Genomic DNA, 23023 nt, shown 5'->3' on the forward strand with positions numbered 1-23023 from the left:
TTTTACACTAAGTTTTGGTGTTATGCAGCAAAAGATAACCAGAACAACAGTAATACATGAATGGTCATGGTACAAGAATCAAAGAATAGAGATAGATACAAAGAAAATGAGGACATTTTTCCATCACCCCCTCGCTTCACTTCTGCTCCCTTTTTTATAGGTAACGGTTGTACATCCTACCGGTCTCCTTCTGATGTGTTTACATATGTATATGTATTCATTAGATGTATTTATAATGCTACATATATAATATTTTCCCAGACTTTTTTAACTTCACAGTGTGCCTCTGAAATCTCTGAATCTAGATGAATAGGCCTTTCTTACTCTTAACAGCTGCACAGTATGGCACAGTATGGGTGTAACATAATTACTATTTCTTCTGTTGATGGACATTCAGGTTGTTTCCAATTCTTGCTTTAATGAACAATTTTGCAATGAACATCTTATAATGCAACTTTTGTGTACATTCAATAATTTCTTTAGAATAGAATCCTCGAAATGGAATAACTGAAGCAAAGGGTATGTGCATTTTTCAAGTTTTTTTTGGGGGGGGTGGTAAAATATACATAACATAAATTTTACCATTTTAACTATTGTTAAGGGTACAATTCAGTGGCATTACATGCATTCACATTGTTGTATAACCATAACCACCATCCATCTCCAGAACTTTTTCATCATCCCAAACTGAAACTCTACCTATTAATAACCCCCCATTACCCTCTGCTCCCAGCCCCTGGTAATCACTACTCTATTTTCTGTCTCTATGAGTTTGACTATATTCTAGGTACCTCACATAGGTGAAATCATGAAATATGTGTCTCTTTGTTTTTGGCTTATTTCACTTAGCACAATGTTTTCAAGATTTATCCATGCTGTAGCATGTAACACAATTTCCTTCTTTGTCAAGGCTGAATTAAGTAGGTACATGACTTGTCTAGTGTCACACAGCTGCTTAACTGTAGGGACATTATTCTCACTCAGGCAGTCTGACACCAGAGCCTGTGCTATGAAGGCATATAAAGCACTCACATGACACTTGGTATATATAAAGTGCTCAATATATGTTATCATTCATTGCAGTTCCAAAGGCATGACTTTTGGTATTTTGATACCCCCACCCACCTCCACCATCACATCCGCCTTGGAAGATACTTTTCTGTGGTCTTTGATGTCCAATTTTAGCTTTGACTCACATAGTCATTTTCTCCTACTTCTTGCAGCATTAAGAATTGTTTCCAGCTGCTGGCTTTGGTGGAGGCTTGTACTGTGGGTAGGGATGGGAGTGGGGTGGTGTCTACTGTGCTTCCAGCTGCAGCCCCAGAGACCATGTGCGAGGGCACCCTCTATAGGACAGCAGGTGAAATGCCACCTGAGTTTTTGATACTAATCTGTGCGTGAAGGAACTTGTCCAGATACTAAGGCTTTGCTGAGCAAATATCCTTTCAGTCATTTTAGCTTATTTCAACCATATTTTTAAAATGTAAGCTTCTGCTCTATATCTTCAGGGGAGTTAAGGCATAAGCCCTTATGCTCTTGTTAAAGACTCTTGTGTCTGCATTAATTTGATGCCTGCAGTGTTGTATGTATGTCTGTTTACTTTGGAATTAGGTCTCTTCTGTGTTTCCTTCAGTATTGGCAAACCTCACATATTACTTGAAGACTTCACATATTTGTTTCTCTATGGACACAGACTGCTGTTTTTTTTGTTTTTTGGGTTTTTTTTTTGCGGTACGCAGGCCTCTCACTGTTGTGGCCTCTCCCGTTGCGGAGCACAGGCTCCGGACATGCAGGCTCAGTGGCCATGGCTCACCGGCCCAGCCGCTCCGCAGAATGTGGGATCTTTCCTGCACCGGGGCACGAATCCATGTCCCCTGCATCGGCAGGCGGACTCTCAACCACTGCGCCACCAGGGAAGCCCCAACACAGACTGCTTTTTAAAAACCATTCCTAATCCTCTTCATTCCAGTGAAAAATATTCCTGTTAATGAGATTTTTGGAAAGTTTTTATTATAAAAATAATGAGCAAAGCATGAAAGTCTTCCTCTAAGACTGAGCTTGGTATACTTTCTGTTTTCCCTTATTATTTTACACTGAAAATAAATTCACAGACTATGTTTCATGTGTCATAAAATGTTTACTCATTGAAAACCACACAAATGTATAGAGGACATAGAGTAAAAAGCACAACCCCCACCTCCAATTCTACTCTATAGAGGTTGCCACATTATTCCTTGAGTCTATCTTCAGATATTTAAATTAAAAAAATATTTTTCCCATTATTTACAAACATGGGATTATACTATCACAGTGTACGGTAAACGTGCTCTTCTCATTTAATAATATATATTGACCATCTTTGCACATTAACACATGGAAATCCACTGCACTGTTTTCAAGGGGTGCAGCGCAGCACACAGGATGGATTCACCAAAACTTACTAAGCCAGTCCCCAGGTGATAGCCATTTAAATTATTTACAGTTTCTGGTAATTCCCTGTCAGTCCAGTGGTTATGGCATGTCGCTTTCACTGCCCAGCCCAGGTTCAATCCCTGGTGGGGGAACTAAGATCCCGCAAGCCAGGCAGCCAAAACAGAAAAAAAACTGTTTACAGTTTCAAACTAATTGGCAAGTGTGGTAGGCAGGGGAATGTTCCAGAAGAATGACAAAGATCTGAATGAGAAGGTGCCCTTCACACCACCATGCTGGTGAATTCAGTCTGGTTATGTTTACCTGAGACTAGAAAGTAGTCTTGATGGGAAGGACTTAAACAAACAGAATGTTGGAACTAGAATTACAGCTAGACCGTCTATTTGGGTATTCCTTCTTTTTCTTTTTCTCCTGCAGTAGATTTAGATCAAAGGAAATCTTTCTTGAGGGTGAAATATGTAAAACAGTTAAAAAGCAGGGGCTGGACTTCCCTGGTGGCACAGTGGTTAAGAACCTGCCTGCCAATGCCAGGGCACACGTGTTCCACCTCTGGTCTGGGAAGCTCCCACATGCCACGGAGCAACTAAGCCCGTGTGCAACAACTACTGAGCCTGCATGCCACAACTACTGCAGCCCGTGCGCCTAGAGCCCATGCTCCACAACGAAGAGAAGCCACTGCAATGAGAAGTGCGTGCACCGCAACGAAGAGTAGACCCCGCTCCATGCAACTAGAGAAAGCCCGTGTGCAGCGACGAAGACTGAAGGCAGACAAAAATAAATAAATACATAAATTTAAAAATAAAATAAAAAGCAGGGGCTGCTCTAGCTGACGTGGGGGGGGGGGGTTGGGGGGAGGAGTGTCTGTCGAAAGACCCCTGCTAGATTTCTCCAGGTGGACTTCAGAAAGTCCATGAACTCCCTGAAATGATATACGAAACTGTAGAACTATAGATGCATGTGCTTTTTTCTGGACACACACACAAGAAAAACAAACAAAAGGGAATTCCCTGGCGGTCCAGTGGTTGGCAACTCAGGGCTTTCACTGCCGGGCTGGGCTCAGTCCCTAGTAGGGGAACTAAGATACCGCAAGACGCGTGGCGCTGCCAAAAAACAAACAAAACCCCCCAAAACAAAAAACACTACCCTTATGGTCCATAAACATATCACTAGATTTTTCAAAAAGAATCATGATACAGAGTAGTTTAAAAACCTGCACTCTAGGGTTCCTAGGGGTAGCGTTTGAAAACCGAGAAGACGGCAGTGCTGGTGTTGGGTTCAATGATCCATTTCACAGCTCTTACCAGGACTGGAAATTACCGTTTACCCACCTCTCTCCTTCCCAGGAGATAAGCGCCTTGTGGCAGGGATACTGCCTGCCGTGACCACCCTCGCCGCTGTTGACACAGTAAGAGGTCCACAGTAGGCCCTCGGTAAATATTCGCCGTAAAACATGAATGATCTATAGGCTTGTCAGGGGCGGAAGACTGGGGATCTACGGCCCCAGTGCAGCCCCGTGGCGCCGAATACCGCGAGTTGGGGTCTTCACGTGCCGCGCTAACTCCACTTCCCGCTGTGTCCGGGATACCAGCAGCTTCGGCCGCTCCTTCTCAGCGCCTGGAGTGCGGCCGCTCGGGCGGGAAGCAGCTATAGGCCATTGCGGTTGCCAATCTTATCAACGGCGGCTCAGCCCAGCGCCCTCTAGTAGACGTAGGTGCCGGAGGGCCCGCCCACCCGCCCTCCGATTGGCTCTTCATACTCCCGGAGCCTCCTGGGAGACGTAGTTCAGAGAGTCATCGCACAAACGCCGACGCCGCGGGTACAGACCCCGGGGTGAGTCGCGCATCTCGGACTTTTCCCTCCCTCCGGCAGGCCCCACGGGGTCCCGGCAGGGATGGTGCGCCGGGCGGGTCTCCACCCCAGCGCCTGCCCGCCTGTCACTGCCCTGCGCAGACACTTCCCCTTTATCCTGGGGCCGTTCTTCCCGCAGACAAACCTCTCCTGCCCCAAGCGCGGGGTTTGGGCGGAAGGGGTCCTGGAGGTGATGGCAGTGAGGGGCAGGGATCTGCTGTCCACCTTTGTAGACACCGCCCACGACGTGCCAAGCGCTGGACACCAAAGAATGAAGCTGGCACTTCTCCCACGGTGCCAGGCGCGCTTGCAATCATCTCATTGAATTCCAGAAACGACCCGTTTGACAGACAGGAAAACAAATTCAGAGAGGTCGAGTAATTTGCCCAGGTCACACAGGTCCTAGATCTTGGATTCCCATATCTCCTCACCACTCCGGGCAGCTTCCAAACTCATAAACAGTTTCAATGCAAGGTGGTGAACAGGAATGACCGGAGCACCAGGCAAGAGGGGTCAGCTCTGCCAGGGGTGGGAGGTGGGAGTTGGGAGTGGGGGCAGGATTATGTAAACCGAACCTCAAAGGGTGCGGGGAAGGGAAAGCAGTTGCCTTTGGCTGTCAGGGACTGTATGCTCAAGGCGAGCCTCCTAATAGGGTCCGTATAAACACTGGTAGAACAAAACATTTTTTTTCAATTTTTTAAATTGTAAGATGTTGGGACTTACCTGGCGGTCCATGGTTAAGACCCCACTTCCACTGCAGGGGGTACAGGTTCCATCCCTGGTCGGGGAAACTAAGATCCCAGATCCCGCATGCCATGTGGACAGACCAAAAAAAAAAAAAAAAGTTTAAATACATAGGAAAATTTAAAGAGTAAAATGAACACCCACTTACCCTCCATCTAGGTTTAACAATCAGAATAATGTGTACTGCACTTTATAACTTATAAACGCTCTTGCTTAAGGTTACCATAGTGCAAACAAAGCTCTCATTTGGTAAGCCGATTGGAGACCTATTCTGACACCACTACTGCATCACCTGGGACAGGTCAAAGCCACCCACCGCAACCTACTTTGGGAAGTTGGCTTCCTCTCCCTGCTTTCCCATTCTGCTCAGGAGGTCGGAGGTTGTCCCTGAATTTGGTTCACCCTCAGAGACCACAGTTACAGTATGTTTCTCAGAGGGAGTTCATTGCCTGGAAATTCTCTTTGAACTTGAATGGTTAGCCTCTCAAAGTCTCAGATTTCTCCCTTAAAATTCAATATACTGGTGGGTGAGGGAGAGTTTGGGTCACAGAGGGATCCATTATTTTCAGTTCCAGGTTAACACAGGAACTCTTCCACGATCTTCTCAACAGGTCTTTCCATTCTCTTAATAAGAGACATGTATTATATTCAAATACAGTAAACCTCCTTTATCATGATGGTTGCGGGGACAGGACTGAAATCAGCTTTGAAGCTAAGCTAATTATAAAATACGTTTTAAAAACTATCTTTTTTATTATAAAATACATATTGATTTAAAATCCCAAAATGATAAAAAAATGAATGTGGTAGAAAGTGATACCCCTGATGACCAGGAATGGAGAAAAGATCCGGGTGTCTGAGCTGTGCATCACTTAGGAGGAGAGCAAAAGTTGGACCCTTTGCAGCAGTTGCATTGGTTTTAGATTTGTCATGTCCCCAAATAAAGGCACAGAGGTACAGGACTGAAAGCTGCTTTGAAGGTTACAGAGGTATAGTCACAGAGGTACAAGAAAGAAGAGTTCATCAACAATCCATTTTACTTGTTAAATCAAACATTTAAAATGCATCCCAAGGACTATAATCCTATTTTCACATTTCTTCATTTTAAATCACTGGAACCTCAAAAAATGGAAGCTCTGTGAACCTCTCTTGACCTAGAAGGCCTCAGTGGCAACAAAACACTGCCTTTCAAGAAGTCCCTGCTTCAGAATTGCCCCTGTTGCAAAAAGTGTCACTGAAATTGCAAAATATCCTGCTGTAGACTGGAAAGCCCCACTTCCTACCCGATTCTGTCGTAGCTGCCTTAGTCTTAGCTTAGAGGAGTTTCCTGGCCAGACAAGATAGTGTCAGAGATCCCAGGAACACGAAGGATGCTTTGTGGCATTGCACGATTTCATCATTTCTGTCTCAGCAGTGGGAGACTGCCTTCCGGAATCTTGTACAGGTCCTGGTCCCAGAGAAACCCCAGTTAAAACCCTTCTGGCCCAACGTGAGAATTTCACACATCTGACATTTGCACCATAAAAGTGCATTTGGGTTCATTCATTTTTTAGGGAAGTTGTTGGGTTTGGGTATTATTTTCTCACCAGGATCCAGAAAACTGGATGCTGTCAGCTGTTAAACCCCAAACACTTAATACTCTGTAAGATATAAAGCCCATGGACCAATTGGAAGCCTTGATCCCAGGTTGGTCATACAGAGGGGATGTTTGTTCAGCCAGGCAACAGAATGCTGTCACTGACCTGTGGGAATGGTCAGCATGGCCCATTTTGAGCCTCGTTGGTCACTGAAAAGGTGACATCTACAGTTAGTGGTGAATAGTAAAATAACAAAGTACCATCATGCAGGAAGACAATACTGCAAAGTGGTTAATAGAGTGAGTTTGAACCCTGGCTCTGGGCAAGTATCTAAGCCACTAATCCCGGCTGTAAATGGAGATGATGAATCCTGCACTGAAGGGATACTGCAGAGATTTTAGGGAATAATGGATATAAAGCACAGAGTTAAAAAAAAAAAAAAGCACAGAGTAAGCATTGTTGAAGGGAAATTGTATTACCAACAAAACATCTGTAAGCCAAACATTTCATGAGGAACACACAAAGTTTAATCCAGGATGTGCAAATGATGCCAACTAAGTGATAGAAATACCACCATTTTGCAACCACCACTCTAGCAACTGATTTAGGAAAGGATCATCTATGAAGGCTAACACCATGGGGTGAAAGATTGTGAGGGAGCGAGACCTTTCCACACACCGAGGTTCCATATTAATTACAAAGAAAAAAATGGCCTTTTACAACGGAGAGATCTCAAGGAGGCGTGAATGGACCCTCAGTCTAATGAGGAGACAATCACACAAATCTACATTGAGGGACACTGTGCTTGGAACGGACTTTTCAAAAACATTTTTTTTTTTTTTAATAAGAGGGCTTGACGAAGCAAGCCTCCAGGTCTGAGACCTCACCCACTGTCCCCACTTTATTTTTTATATTTATTTATTTATTTTTGGCTGCTTTGGGTCTTTGTTGCTGCACGCGCGCTTCCTCTAGTTGCAGCGAGCAGGGGGCTACTCTTCGTCGAGGTGCGTGGGCTTCCCTTGCTGCAGAGTACGGGGCTCTAGGCGCCCGGGCTTCAGTAGTTGTGGCGCACGGGCTTAGTTGCTCCACAGCATGTGGGATTTTCCCGGGCCAGGGCTTGAACCCGTGTCCCCTGCATTGGCAGGAGGATTCTTAACCACTACGCCACCAGGGAAGCCCTCAAAAACATTAATGTCTTGAAAGAATTTTAAAAGGTGAGGGGAATGTGAAAGTGTTCTAGATAAAAGGAGACTACAGAGATATGGCAACTAAAGGCAATGCAGGATCTCTGATTGGATCCTGGATTGGGACAAAAAAAAGCTATCAAAGACATTACCAGGACAATTGGGGAATTTGATTATGGAAAGCTTGTAGTATTGTAACAACATTAAATTTCCTGAGTGTGATAATACTACTGTGATTATTTAAAATAATATCCTTGGGAATTCCCTGGCGGTCCAGTGGTTAGGACTCGGCGCTTTCACTGCAGAGGGCCCGAGTTCAATTCCTGGTCGGGTAATTAAGATCTGACAAGCTGAGTGGGGGCAGCCAAAAATAAATAAATAAATAATAAAGTAATATCCTTGTATCCTCATTCTTAGTATTTAGGATAGCTAGGGTATTTGAAGTGATATCTGACATGCTTTCAATTTATTACGAAATGCTTCAAAAAAACAAAAAAGTGTGTGCATGTGTGAGAGAGAGAGAATCACCAAACATGAAATGTAAATTGTTGCTGAACCTAGGTAAAGGGTATATAAGTGTTCATTGTACTATGCTCTCAAATTTTCTGTGAATTTGAAATTTTTTTTTTTTTTCAGTACGCGGGCCTCTCACCGTTGCGGCCCCTCCCACTGCAGGGCACAGGCTCCGGACACGCAGGCCCAGCGGCCATGGCTCACGGGCCCAGCTGCTCCGCGGCATGTGGGATCCTCCCGGACCGGGGCACGAACCCACATCCCCTGCCTCGGCAGGCGGACTCCCAACCACTGCGCCACCAGGGAAGCCCTGAAATTTTTTGAACCAAAAAGTTGAGGATAAAAATCAATGTAGCAGAAAGACACAGCCGTTAACAGAGGAAGCAGTCAGCTCCCCCCATACAAACTCCATTAGCTTTGGAGCCACCGCTGGGGCCCCATACTGGGCTGCAAGCCCTAAGAACGACTATGCCTTTTTCACCCTTGTTTCTCCAGCATCCTGGTCCAGAACACGTGTTCAGTACACGTGCATGCATGACACCCTCCCTCCAGAGTCTGCTCCCAGGAAGCCACGGCAGAGTTAGCGCTGGGACAAATAAATCAGGATGGTGGTCCCAGGCGTCGCGTTTCGAGGCCTTCGTGTTGCTGGAAGAACCAGACAACTGGAACTACATCAACAGGGGCGACCCCAGGGCTTGTCTCCTGGTGGTGCCCTTCTGGCCTCACCTGCCTTCTTGGGCAGGGAGGGGCAGAGCTTGCAGGGCTGTATTTGCTGCTCCCCATCCCCCTGTCATTGGCTCCAGAGGGTCAATAAAACCCCAAGAGTCTGGAGAAGAGCAGTTGGCCAGAGGGGCTGACCCTTATCATGGTTCTCTCCAGCATGGGACCAGGGGCTCTGTTCCCCACACTCCCACCCCCGTATCCTGGGAGGGGAGAGGGAAGCATCTGACTGCCTGCCCAAAGATCCAGAATCTGGAATCCAATCCCAGACCCTTCCTCAAAGACTCATCCACCACTATGCAGTCCAGCCCAAGTCAGTGAGAGCTGGGTGCTGACGACCAGGTGTCTGACAAGGCATTGAGTCCTCCCAGCTGGAAAAGCCTCTGAATCTGTAAGAAAGAGAACACAAACCAACAATGACATACTCACAGCCTTACTCTCAGTTCCCACCAAAACACAGAGCATTTCCTGTGCCTTTTCCGTTATTTCACAAGCTGCTTCTTAGTCTCCCTCTGGGCTCCAGGACAGACAGCTGCTTCTCCCCTCAGAAGCCAGACAGTTGCCTCCAGCCTCTCCTGGTCAATGCCATGGCCAAGACCCGTAGTGACCATCTGCTGTACTCCCTGGAAGAGCTGGTGCCCTATGACTTTGAGAAGTTCAAGTTCAAGCTGCAGAACACCAGCCTGGAGAAGGAGCACTCCCGGATTCCCCGGGGCCAACTCCAGACAGCCAAGCCAGTGAAGCTGGCCACTCTGCTGGTCACCCACTATGGGGAGGAGGACGCCGTGCGGCTGACCCTGCAGGTCCTGAGGGCCATCAACCAGCACCTTCTGGCAGAGGAGCTCAACGGTGCAATCGGCCCAGGTAATCGGCCCCATGCGCCCTCCTGCCCCACTGCGACTGCTGGCTGTTTGCAGAGTGGGGTGGAAGGTACAAGAGGGACCAGTTCGGCCAGTGCGTCCTGACTTGGGGGTTAGGAGTCCGAGGTCTGCAACAACCCTGGTGACTTTAGCCAAGCAAGTCCTTTCCCCCTCTCTGGTCTTGGAAGCTGGAGTAAAGCTAAGGCTCTCAATGGCTTTTTTAAAAAAACCCAGAAGCATGAGGTTCTGACTATGGGGCAGAATCAGGAAAGGCAGGAGCTGGATGTCTGTTGGTAGAGAATTCCTCACTTCATTTGTCATTAACACTTACCTACAGATGAGTATCTTTGGGTGAGCAAGAAACTAACCACTCCTGTCAAGAGGGTTGATGGGTAATCTCACTGTTATCCACTTCATTTCAGTTTTGAGTTCTTCTCTAACACGTTACAAAGATATTTTAAAATTCTAAAAGGACTTTCTCCTTCCTTATCTTTTCCTTCCTTCCTTTCCTCTTTGTCTTTCTTTCTCTCCTTCCTTCTCTCTCTCCCTTTTCCTTTCTTCCTTCCTTTTTTTTTTTTGTGGTACACAGGCCTCTCTCTCACTGTTGTGGCCTCTCCCGTTGCAGAGCACAGGCTCCGGACGCGCAGGCTCAGCGGCCATGGCTCACGGGCCCAGCCGCTCCGCGGCATGTGGGATCCTCCCAGACCGGGGCACGAACCCATGTCCCCTGCATTGGCAGGCGGACTCTCAACCACTGCGCCACCAGGGAAGCCCCTCTTCCTTCCTTTTATCTTATATTTCTTTCCTTTTTTCCTTCCTTATCCTTCTGCTACTCTTTTGCCGTAACTTTCTAATTTTATTACATTGTGATCAAAGACTGTGGCCTATTTGATTTCTGCTTTTAAAGACTTTTTTGGGGACATTTGGGGTGGAGGGGCTAATCTGTGATCAGTTTAAAAAACTATTTTTCGATGTTTGAAATTTTCTTCTATTTCTAGACTTTAAGAATACATTAGGAATGCTTTCCATGTGCTTCTATGAGGTAGAAGAGTTTACATAACATAAAAATTCTCTGCTCTTTGAAAGAGTGATAAAGCTAAACTGTAATCTGAGTCTGGTGTAATTTGATGAGTAGAATTTTAAAATTAATTTTTTGTATTTTAAAATCTGGTTATTCATCTCTTCAGGGTTTCTTACCAGTTCTTGAACCAGTTTTCATAACATATTTTTCCTAGAAAGCCAATAGCAAAGTGTTTTAAGCAACTTTAATTTTAATAAGGGCTTTTCAAACCAAAAATTAAGGTGCTAATTATAGGTTATTTTCATTTCTTTATTAAAGTAGTGGTTTTCAAATTGTATCCCAGGAAGACATTTCAGGGATTCTTTAGAATGTTAGCAAATACTTGATTCAAATTTTATTAACTAACTTACAAAACTAACAAATTCATATTAAAATGAGTGATTAACCAAATTTTAAAATATTGGAGGCCATCAGTGTGACAGTTCATGCTTGAACTTTTTATGGAGACCCTAGAATTCAGCCCTTCCTGTCATTTCTGTTTAATTAAACATTGCTCTGAAATTTCCAGGCAAGCTGTCTTTTATAAAAAATTACCATTGGGCTTCCCTGGTGGCGCAGTGGTTGAGAGTCTGCCTGCCGATGCAGGGGACACAGGTTCGTGCCCCGGTCCGGGAAGATCCCACACGCCGCGGAGCGGCCGGGACCGTGAGCCATGGCCGTTGAGCCTGCGCGTCTGGAGCCTGTGCTTCTCAACGGTAGAGGCCACAACAGTGAGAGGCCCGCGTACCGCAAAAAAAAAAAAAAAAAAAAAATTACCATTTACACTTATCTGTGTGAGTTAGGATTTTCTTCACTTCATGAAACCAAAGGGGGAAAAAAACTCAAAATAAATTAGTTTCTGAAGTTTTCACTGTCCTTCATGACCCCGATTTCAATTTTTTGTGCTGATCTTTATTGACTGATAAGTGAGTTTTGTAGATCTGTAAACGGCACACAAATGTATACCCATAAACTAGGGTTTTCACTTATATATTAAGAATTCTATGTAAGACCTTATATTGGAAACAAGTTCTCCTGCCTAAAAAGTTTAAAAAGCACTATTTCAGAAATAAGATAGCAGATAATTAGTATGTTCTTATTTAATGGTAATTGACTGCTGTTGTCTAGAATGTCCTGAGCTTCTCTAATTTCCAAAGGGATTCTGTCTTCTCTCCCTTCCCCCAAACCTTGAACCTGAGCACTGGACATTTTCATGCCTTTCCATCTCATTGTCTTTTCAGGGTGTCAGGTAAAAGAAAGTGACACAGACAGTTCAGCAATGTCTGGTTCCTCTGGGGAGAAGCCCAAGAGTCTGAAGATACCAGATGGCCTGGAAGGTGACAAGCAGCGACAAAGTGGTGATGGGGCTGGCTGCCCACCATCCATCCAGCCCGAGGCTGGAAGGGGGCCCCAGAAGAAGCCTCTGGGCAAACAGAGAGATCAGAAAGTCTCTGAACGCCTGGATGTGCAGGGCAAGCCAGGGGCCAGGAACACAACTCTGTCTTCCAAGAGAAGCCCCTTTCCCAGCAAGCCACAGGGGGAGAAGGGGAGCAATGTGGGGGTCAGGCTGCGCAGGAACGCCAGCTCTGCAGGAAGGCTCCAAGGACTCTCCAGTGGGTCGTTTGCTGGGTCCCTGGGAAGGAGAGAATTTAAGATATCTGAAGCATATTTACCTTCAGGAAAGAAGCGACCCAAAAGTCTTGAATTTACCATTTCTTCAGGAGAGACAGAACCTCTCAACCCAGAAACTCTTATGCTTCAAGAGAAAATGAGATGTGAGAATCCAGGCTCAGCAGCCACTCTGAACACAGGGGCTACTGTGGCTGCAGAGAAAGGATCCGGGAAGCCAGAACACGCCATGACTCTGGAGGGGGTAGCACTCAGGAATACACTTTCCAGTGTATCGTTGGCTGGAAAGAAGATCTGGGAGCATCCAGAGTCCACAGTACCTGCAGAGAAGAGTGGAACTGAGGCTCCAAAGACCTCTAAGGCCTTGGAGGAGGTGGTAGGTGGTGTGCTCCATGATCCTTCAAATCCAGAAGTCCCTCCATCTTCAGGTAAGAAAGGACCTCAGAATCCAGAAGACCTGGCATCCTTAGGAATGATGACCTTTGCAGGTTTCCCCCTGCAAACCTGCTTTTATCCCCACTGTATTCATTTCACTGGATCTCTGGGTCCCCCTTGACGTCCTCCACCCTTTGAGAATCTGATGTAGGCTCTGAATCCTGAAAAATGCATATCTGCACATTTTCATAAAAATGTTGCATACATTTCAGTTAGTTAGTTCTTAGACACTCTGAAGTCCTTCTTTAGAATTCCCAAGGGCTTCATGGACCCCAGGTTGAACATCTGAGAAAGATTGGGTACAAATATCACCTTCTCACAATACCTCATGGCAGTATGTCATGGGGCTGCGATTCTGCTATTCGCCTCTGTCTGGGCAGGGAGGGAGCTGTTGGCTAAAGTCCTAGGTCTTTTTTACTAAAGAGGCAGAAATTAGGATGGTGATGGGTTGTGAATGACAGAAACGCCAAAATAACATAACTGAAACAAGATAGACGTTTGTTCCTCTTTCACATAAATGACACACAGGTGGTCCAGGACAAATGTGGTACACCGTGGTCAGGAACCCAAGCTCCTGCTGCTTTTCTGCTCTACGGAGTTTGCTCTTAAGGTTGTGGTCTCAGATGGTGGCATCCTCATTCCAGGCAGCAGGATGGAGGGACAAAGGAGAATAGTATCACTTAGGGAAGGTTTTCAGAAGCTTCTAGATGCTGCTCGTGATGCCTCCATTTACTTCCTCTTGGCCAGAATGTACAGGCACGTCGTGGGTTTGGTTCCAGACCACTGCAATAAAGAGAATATTGCAGTAAAGCAAGTCACATGAATTTTCTGGTTTCCTGGTGCATATGTTTATACTATACTATCATCTATATTAAGTGTGCAATAGCATTATGTCTAAAAAGAAAAATGTACCTACCTTAATTTAAATATACTTTATTGCAAAAAAAAAACTTTATTGCTAAAGAATGTTCACCATCATCTGGCAACACAGCGTTGCCACAAACCTTCATTTTCTTAAAAATGAAAGAGTCTGTGAAGGACAATAAAGTGAAGTGCAATAAAGTGAGGTGTGTCTGGAGTCACATGACCACATCTAACTGCAAGGGAGGCTAAGAAATGGTTTTTTTGGGTGGTGGCGGGGAGCAGCCATATGGACAGCAATCAATACTATCACAAGGGAAGGAGAGGAAAATGGTCACTGGGGAGCTCGCAGTCTCACTTGCAGATGTGATATGAATTCCTGGGACCCTGCAAGAGGAGGAGGCAGGAGGGGACTCGTGGATTGAGTGCGTTTCTATTCCTCCTGTATCTCCTGTCATTTCTGCTTTATGAAGCTGTGCTATGGTCTTGGGGCAGAGCTGGTCATAGCTGTAGGTCATCATGGTGGGCTATACCCTTCAGCCTGTAAAGTCCCCTTCTTTACTTTCACTTCATGCTTCCTGAATCTGGATGTGAGCAGTGGCCCATTCATTCCTTCATTCAACACGCACTTCCCAAATGCTCACCACATGCCAGGGATTCTGCTAGGGGCTGGAGGTCTGGCCATGAGCAAGTCACCATCCCTTGGGAGCTCTACTCAAGTTATGAGCAGTCTAGGTGGTGGTTAAGTGGCAAACACCAGTCAGAATGTCTTACTGTCTTTATATCACCTGTTATCAGTGTGCGTGCAGGAGGAAGGCATAGAATTTGTAGCAAAAGGCCTTTCTTTAGGATAAATGCCCAAGAATTCCAATCCTCAGGACTGGTATGAAATCTATCCCTTAGCCTTCAGTCCCAGTGGCTCCTTTGCTACTTCGCTGGAGGGAAGTCGGGGAAGGACAAGCTAGGAAGGGGCCTCAGTCTAACCGAGAATGTACGTATCCCAGGCACGGACTCTCGCTGTGATTTGCAGCATTCCTTGGTAACATCTTGGGTTTGTCACTCATGAGATTTTTCCACTGCTATGTCCCCAGGGAGACTGCAGGACAAGGCTGTGTGTCCCCTTTGCTGTGCCCAGGAAGGAGACCCGGTTGGTGGCAGCTGCGTGCATGTTTCCTGCAGCTGCCCCGTTGCTTCTAGGGATCCTGAGGTCTCACGTGGCTACTCATCCAGCTGCCCTCAGTGCCAGGACTTGCTCCCGGGGAAGAGCCATGGAAGCCTCGAGTGGCAGGAGGGCCTGCAGATGGCCAGCCTGAGCCCCAAGTCCCTGCCACAGTGTGAGCGTCACATGAAGCAGGTCCAGCTGCTCTTCTGCGAGGACCACGGGGAACCCATCTGCCTCATCTGCGGGCTGAGTCAGGAGCACCGAGGCCACCGGGTTCGCCCCATCGAGGAGGCCGCCCTGGAATACAAGGTAGGGCTTTCTGCATTGGGGTCCTTCTCTGCTGGGCACTTGAACACATCGGGGCTTGCTTCATTTCCCCCAAAACCCTGGGAGTTGGTACATTGGCCAGCATCTTTGGGCTGTAAATGGCAAACACAATACAAAGTAAGCCAACAAAGAGGGATTTACTGGTTCATGTAGCTATGGGAATCTAGCTTTAGGTATGGCTGAATCCAGGTGCTCACAAGAGGTCATTAGAAATCATTCTCACTGCCTCTTGGCTCTGCTTCCTTTGGTGTGATGGATTCATTCTTCCTCTTTCCTGCGTACCTCTCCCTGTGCTCTTGGCTGCCTCACCTTCAGCTTTATTCCGTGAAGCAAGTTTTCCCATCTAGAGTTGGCACCAAGATGGCAGGAGCCAAGTTCAAGCTTTGACAAATGCTCTTTTTTTCCAGAAACAAATTCAGAAGCAGCTGGAGCATCTGAAGGAGTTGAGAAAATCTGGAGAGGAGCAGAGATCTCAGGGGGATAAGAAGACAGCAAACTTCCTGGTAAGGCTAGGGTGGTCTGTGGCCAGTCTTTGCCTGGATTCACCCCTGCAGAAGGAGGGAGGGAACCGAGAGTGAGCAGGGGTCCCTGATGTCCTGTACTGGTTCACAGGGAAGCAGAGCCGATCACATAGTTAGAATCACCTGCTCTTGGGGGGCAGGGAATAACAGGTATCAAAGGATGAGCTTGTCCCTGGGGAGGGAAACCACCTCCAGCAAGAAGTGGAATCTCCCAGGACCCTATCATGCTTTCTTAGACTCACCACAAAATGGTTTAGAGAAAGGAATGCCAGTGGCTGTAGCTGAGGAATGGGACTGAGGAAAGGGGAGGAGAGACTATTCAACTTTAAATACTCCTCTGTATTGTTTTTATAATTGTTGTTGTGGTCTATTGTACTTTTTTTTTGTACAAAAACCATGTTGATTTTTAAAATTCAAATGCTTAAAGTAGACATTTTCTTTAAAACTGTGGTTTTAAAGAAATGCCACAGATCTCAATAAGTACAACTTAGTGGCCTTCCTGTTAAGCTGTTGTCCAGACTCGGATGCGTTAAGTTGCTCCTGTTTTCCCTGCATGCGAAGGAGCCTACCCCCAGAGCCTTGATTTATCTGGTGCATTTCTGTTGGTTGGATCCTGTCTCCCACTCTGAGTTCCAAACTTCTTCAGGGACCCACCACACTGCAGTGGCAAACAGGCAAAGATAACAAAGGGCAGAAATGGGAGGAGGGTGGCATTGGTCCAGGTGTCTGACTTTTGGGAAACTCTTGAGTTGTAGTAAAATGAAAACCCTTTCCTATAATCCCAGGTGACTTGGAACTTGTGGATGGAGCAGAGGTCAGGGGTGCCCCCCCAAGGAGTGTGAGGCAGGAGCCTGGGCTGTTCAGGGAAACCCAGGGAGACAAGAGGGTTCAGCCTTCCCTTAAGATACAGTGACACGGGCTCTGTGGAAAGGAGATGCTGTTTTCAGGTCTTCGCCTTCTCCTCCTCCTTTTTACAATAATTAAAAGAAATATTTTTAATCATAGGGAAGGGGTTGGGAAAGCTCTTCTTTACAGCAGAAACCCAGATAAAACAAGTATAGAAGAATAATTGAATTAGAAAATTTCCACTATACAATTGACACCGACAGGGATCAGCAACAGATACTAAAATTTTTAGAGAAAATCGTTAGAGAACAGGATATTTACACACTCTCAAAGTACCACTCCCCAAATTACTTAGGAATTATAAAGGAAATAATATATACTTACAGTAGCGATATCTGGTAGACGCTTCCTTAACCAAGCATCAATCCTAGTATGACTATAATGATGATGGCAAACTGGACAGTCTTTGCCTCCCAGTGGGGTATGCTAGAAAGAGCATGGCATTAGGTCTATGGTATTCTTGCCCCAAATGTTTCTCCTGAATTTAATCATGAGAAAAATTATAGAATTTTAGAATATAGGCTATTGAATGAGACAACTGACCCGTCCTCTTAAAAAAAAAGTCCACGTTACTGCCGTCAACAACAAGAAGTGTTCCAGACTCCATGTTTAGGAACATCACATTGGAAACTTGAAACTGGCCACGGTGGGAATATCAACACCACAGAAATGGCAAATACCACAGCCCAGCCTTGGCTGATTGTTTTGTTGATTGTCTAGACTTAGAAAGTGTTGGAGAAAGTGTGACTTGTGCAGACCAGATGCACAGGTGCATGTCTGCGGTGCTCCATTCTAAAGACTGAGAGAACACTCTTCTGCACCCGAAACCCAGGACGTGATTCAGCAGGGCTGCTGATGTCACAGAGGAAGGAGTGAGATTCCACACACATCGAGTTTATAGTCTTATTCCTTAATTACAAGAAAATACCAAGCAACATCAGAACCACTCTCGTGTGTCGACTAAGGGACTACAGTGGGTGGAGGAACAGGAGCCGGGCAAACATCCACGAAGCATCCTGTGAGGCCCTGGGCTCTCTGGAATTTACACGAGAGTTCTGTCCACTAGTATTTTTTGTTAATTGTGTGTATCAGTTTAGCTAATAAATGAATGTGCCCATATTAAAAACAACGACAAAAGGTGAAGAAACTTTTTTGGTTCAAAAGAACTAAAGACTTAATCCTGTCCTTTTGAGCCAAAAATGAGATTTCTGCTGTCCAGTCCTAGTAGATCTGAAGGGCCCTCTCCCTCCTTGGAGGAAGGAAAGATGCCCTAGAGCCACTTCACATGTCCACAGAAGCTTTTTAGTGATGATGAGAAAGAGGACGGCAGAAGAGGTCATGGTTGGCCAGTGTGCAAGAATATTGGAAGTCAAGTTCACTTGCGTTCAAATAGATGGACTGACTGACCCCTTTCAGGGCAGTCTGAGACTGTCGGGGAGTGGAGAGAACTCTCCCTCCTGGAGACTTTGTGGTCCTGACCTTGTCTGTTTATGACTCCAGACATATGCAATCCTCACGCTGCCCTTCAAGGAAGGAAGAAGGTGACACCAGTTATCTTAGTGTTCTGGGGCTGCCCTTGCAAAGTACCATAAACTGGGCGGCATAAACCACAGAAATGTATGCCTCCCACAGTTCTGGAGGCAAGGTGTTGGCAGAAATGCTTCCTTCTGAGGGCTGTGAGGGAAGGCTGCTCCAAGGCCTCTCTCCTTAGCTTTTAGGTGTCTCCTTCCGCCTGTGTCTCTTTACATGGCATTCTCCATGTGTGTGTATCTGTGTCCAAATTTCCCCACTCCAGTGGCCCACCCCACTCCAGCACGACCTCATCTTAACTAATTGCATCCTCAATGACCCTATTTCCAAATAAGATCATATTCTCAGGTACTGGGGTTAGGACTTATAACACATACATTTTGGAGGGGACACAATTCAATCCATTTTACCAGGTTTTAGGGCATTTTCCAAAAGCCAACCTGTTCTGGAAGGTTCCAGCTCATTTTGCCTCCTACTCTGGAATTCAGGCCTCCAAGAGGCTGAGGAAGCCTGCTCTTACCCACCTCCAGGAGGTGGGCTTCTGCGGGTTCCCTGGGCACACACGTCTACCTCACCGCATAGGCCCCTACACCTCCCTGACTTCTGTTCCCCAGAAACAAGCTGAAACCCAGAAGCAGAGAATCCAGTACCAGTTGGAGCAGTTATGCCAGTTTTTAGAGCAGCAAGAGCAGCTCTTTGTGGCCTGTCTGGAGGAGCTGGGCCAGACCATTGGCCAAGTCAGGGAGACATATGGCACCCGGGTGACAGGGGACATCGCCCTTCTCGACAAGCTGATTGGGGAGCTGGAGGCCAAGCAGTGCCAGCCAGAATGGGAGCTTATGAAGGTAAGTGTGGCTGGGCCTGGCCTTCCCCCATCCACTGTGTGCAGTAGGGTGACATGGGCTCCCAGCACTGCCATCAGCTATGCCCAAGCCAGTGGGTGAGGCTCTTAGGGCCAGGGGTGGGACTTGGTCTTGGTGACCCACAATGCCCAGGCCCCTTCAATGAATTCTCAGGAGCCCAGGATGGCCCAGTATCTAGGGGATCCTGTGACATCTCCCAGAAGAGACCAGCAGAGTTTGGGTACAGTTATGTGCAGGCCCCAGCCAGGGTGCCACCTCAGCAGATTAGAATTAGAACTGGGGAGAGGTGCCCCATTTTTGCTGACACTGTGGGGCTGGGAGCCCAGGAGGAGAGGCCAAGGAGTCAGCACAGCCCCTATGAGACTGGTAATAGAGAACTTCCCTCTTTTCTCTCCTAGGACGTCAGAGTCACCCTGCACAGGTACCAAGAGGTCCCCTGATGATCCCTTGGGTGTACTGTAGGAAGTATTTGGGGAGGCAGACCTAGGAGGGAGATGATCCCAACCCGCGGCCTGTGGCTCCTCCCTGGGTCCTCCCATCTCCTGCAGCTTCCGAAGGTGAAGGCCTTTCTGGACTTGTGTAGCAAGAATGGGAGCACAATCAGGAGGGGGAGCATGGGGTCAAAGACTGGACCAAATGAACATGGCCTGTTGTGTGGTGGTGGCTTCATAAGAAACCCCCCCTAACAGACTGTGTCCCATGCAATTCGCCTTATGAAAACTGTTCCTGCAGGAGTGCTTGTGGCCACAGTGAGGGAAGCACTTTCCAGGAGTGGATCTGCTAAGCCCAGCAAGCAGCGGAAGGGAGGGAAGAGTAGGGGAGGGGAGGGGAGGGGAGGGGAAGAGGCTGGACCTTCCAATCGCCTGGGGGAGCTTTACAAAATCCTGACATCCAGGTCCCCGCAGACAAATTAAACCTGAATCTTCAGGAGTACAACCCAGGCATCAATTTTTTTAAGTATTTTTTTGGTGGTAAAATATACATAACAAAATTTACCATTTAAAAATGTACAGTTCAGGGCTTCCCTGGTGGCACAGTGGTTGAGAGTCCGTCTGCCGATGCAGGGGACACGGGTTCGTGCCCCGGAACAGGAAGATCCCACATGCCGCAGAGCGGCTAGGCCCGTGAGCCATGGCCGCTGAGCCTGCGCGTCCGGAGCCTGTGCTCCGCAACGGAAGACGCCACAACAGTGAGAGGCCCACATACCGCAAAAAAAAAAAAAAAAAAAAAAAAGTACAGTTCAGTGGCTTTAAGTACATTCGCATTGTTGTGCAACCATCACCATGATCCATCCCCAGAATTTTCTCATCTTCCCAAATGGAAACTCCATACCATTAAACAACTCCCCAATCTCCCCTCCCCCAACCCTTGGCAACGACCATTCTACTCTCTGTCTATATGAATCTGACTACTCTAACTACATCATATAAGTGGAATCATACAATATTTGTGTTTTTGTGTCTGACCTACCTCACTGAGCATAATGTCTTCAAGGTTCATTCATGTTGTAGAATGTGCCAGAATTCCATTCCTTTTTAAGGCTGAATAATATTCCATCATGTGTATATACATTTTGTTTATCTATTCATCCATCAGTGGTACTAGGTTGCTTCTACCTTTTGGCTACTGTGAATGATGCTGCTATGAATATCGGCATACCTATATTTGTTTGAGTCCTGCTTTCACTTCTTTTGGGTATATCCCCAGAAGTGGAATTGCTGTATCATACAGTAATTCTATGTTTAAGTTTTTGAGGAACTAGAGTACTATCTCCCGTGGTGTCTGCACCATTTTACATTCCCACCAGCAATGCTCAAGGGTTCCAATTTCTCCATATCCTTGCTAACACTTGTTATTTTTTATTTTTTTAAATAGTAGCCATCCTAATGGCTGTGAAGTGGTATCTCATTGTGTTTATTTTTCTCACTTAATATCATTTTTATTTCAATAGAAAGAAAAAGACTCAGGGAAGTGTAATTAATTTGACATAAGTAATTCTGGGCTGAGCATTTCAACATTAGTACCACTTTATGGCCATTATCAAAACTCACTGTGATTTTGATACCAGTGGTTTTTAAAACTCCCCCAGGTGATGCCAATCCATGGCCAGAGTTGAGGACCAGTGTTTAGAACTTGAAGCCCAGGGAGAACTTTCTTTGAGAAGCCAAGGCTGGACTGGGTGTGCCCTGTGGAGGCTGCACCTCCCTTTCAGCTCATGAGACCCTGGGCTACCCCCACGCTCCAGGCCTCTTGGGCCAACAATCTTTTGTCTCTAGGGCCAAGAAGGTGACTGTCCCTAAGCTGTGGGCCACCCCTCCAGAGGTGAAAGAAAAGATCCACCTGCTCTACCAGAAATCAGAGTTTGTGGAGAAGCGCATGAGGCACTTCTTGGGTAGGTGGGCTTGTGGGAAGATGGGAGGCGCCTGCTCACCTCCTCCCTGAGAGCCACGTAGCCTGGAGCCCCCTGGTGTCCCTTCTCCATCCCCCACGGCCTTTCTGACTCTGCCTTCAGCCCCTCCCACACCTGTCCCTACCTGGGAACCTAACTCAAACTCCTTCTCCTTTTAGAAACCCTGCGTTCAGAAATGGAAATGTTCAACGGTGAGTCCGGTGGTGGTAGTATGTGTTGGCCAGGGATTACTGCAATTTTCCCTTGTGCTGTTGATTTCTGGGAATTATTTAGAAAAGAGAAAACACCTGTAACAAAGGTGGGAGCAAAGTCATGACAAGTCCTCACAGGCTCTGTGCCAGGGTCACTGACTGTCAACTCACCAGAGTACAGAGTATCCAAGGCAGGCCTGGGTACCAGAGAGGAAGGGGTTATATCCAAGCAGAGGAAGCCGAGTCCTGAGCAGGGAGAGGGAGTCACTGTCTTTCCTTGTTGTGGGGACCAGGGTAGATTTAGCCCTCTGAATGGGAATGCTCAGGATTTTTCCCATCTCCTTTTCTCTGTAGTTCCAGAAGTGACTGGTGGTCAGGCACCCTGAGGCAAGTAGACCTGGCCTGCTGGGTCCCTGTGCTGTCCCCCAGTACATTCCAGAAGAATGACCCTGTCCACGTTTCTTGGATGTGGGGAGAACCCTGTGGGGATGTTGCCCATGGACCTCAAGCTAGGAATTCTAATTCTCTCTGCAGTTAATGTGATTCTGGAAGCAGAAGCTGCCCACCCCAACCTCATCTTTCATCTTCTCTGATGACTTGAAGAGTGTGAGACTTGGAAAAAAAGTGGGACCGTCTACCTGCTAGTCCAGAAAGATTCTATAGCTGAATTATTGCCCTGGGCTCTCTGAGTTTGCTCTCTAGCTGCCATTACTGAGAAGTGAAGGTGGGAGACAAGACAGGGTGGGTCCTGGGTGTCTGCAAGGCAGCCACGAGCAGCAAGGAGAATATGGCTCTCTCACCAGAGAATAGTTATTGGGTAGAAATGATGATGAAGTAAAATGAGTGCCAGGCGTCCAACTTTCCCTCCACCCGGATGAGGGAGCCCCCCAGGCATGTGGGCATCTTCCTGAACTACAAGACTGGGGACATTTCCTTTTACACTGTGACAGCCAAATCCCACATCTCAACATCCATTGGCTTCTTTTCCTCTGGGCCCCTTCAACCTATCTTCAGCCCCAGGACACATGATGGAGAGAACATGGATCCTCTGAATATCCGTCCAGTGGGTGGCCAGGGGCCTCACTGAATATCCAACACTTTGCATCTTTCTTCAGGCTCCTGCCCTGTATCTTGAATCCAGACATTCAACAGTCATTATTGAACACCTACTGGGTTCCAGCTGCTGTGGGGAATATAATCAATAAGAGAATAGGCCCTGTGCTCAAGGAGCTTATGGAACAGAAGCAGAAGT

At 46.8% G+C, this 23023-nt stretch overlaps 1 protein-coding gene across 1 annotated transcript; it reads left to right on the forward strand.

Moving 5' to 3' along the window:
- Nucleotides 1–9603: 9603 nt before the first annotated feature.
- On the forward strand, nucleotides 9604–22427 carry MEFV (MEFV innate immunity regulator, pyrin; the record flags this gene model as incomplete). Its single annotated transcript, XM_082669926.1, has 9 exons — nucleotides 9604–9880; nucleotides 12178–13053; nucleotides 14953–15332; nucleotides 15758–15853; nucleotides 18922–19152; nucleotides 19569–19591; nucleotides 21447–21562; nucleotides 21739–21771; nucleotides 22306–22427. The coding sequence occupies 9 exons, from the start codon at nucleotides 9604–9606 to the stop codon at nucleotides 22362–22364; spliced, it is 2091 nt and encodes a 696-aa protein (XP_082526052.1). The 3' UTR covers nucleotides 22365–22427.
- Between the last annotated feature and the right edge of the window lie 596 nt (nucleotides 22428–23023).

The sequence above is a fragment of the Grampus griseus genome (genome assembly GCF_964374135.1).
Source record: "Grampus griseus genome assembly, chromosome: 14".
In the NCBI taxonomy this organism is placed as follows: Eukaryota; Metazoa; Chordata; class Mammalia; order Artiodactyla; family Delphinidae; genus Grampus; species Grampus griseus.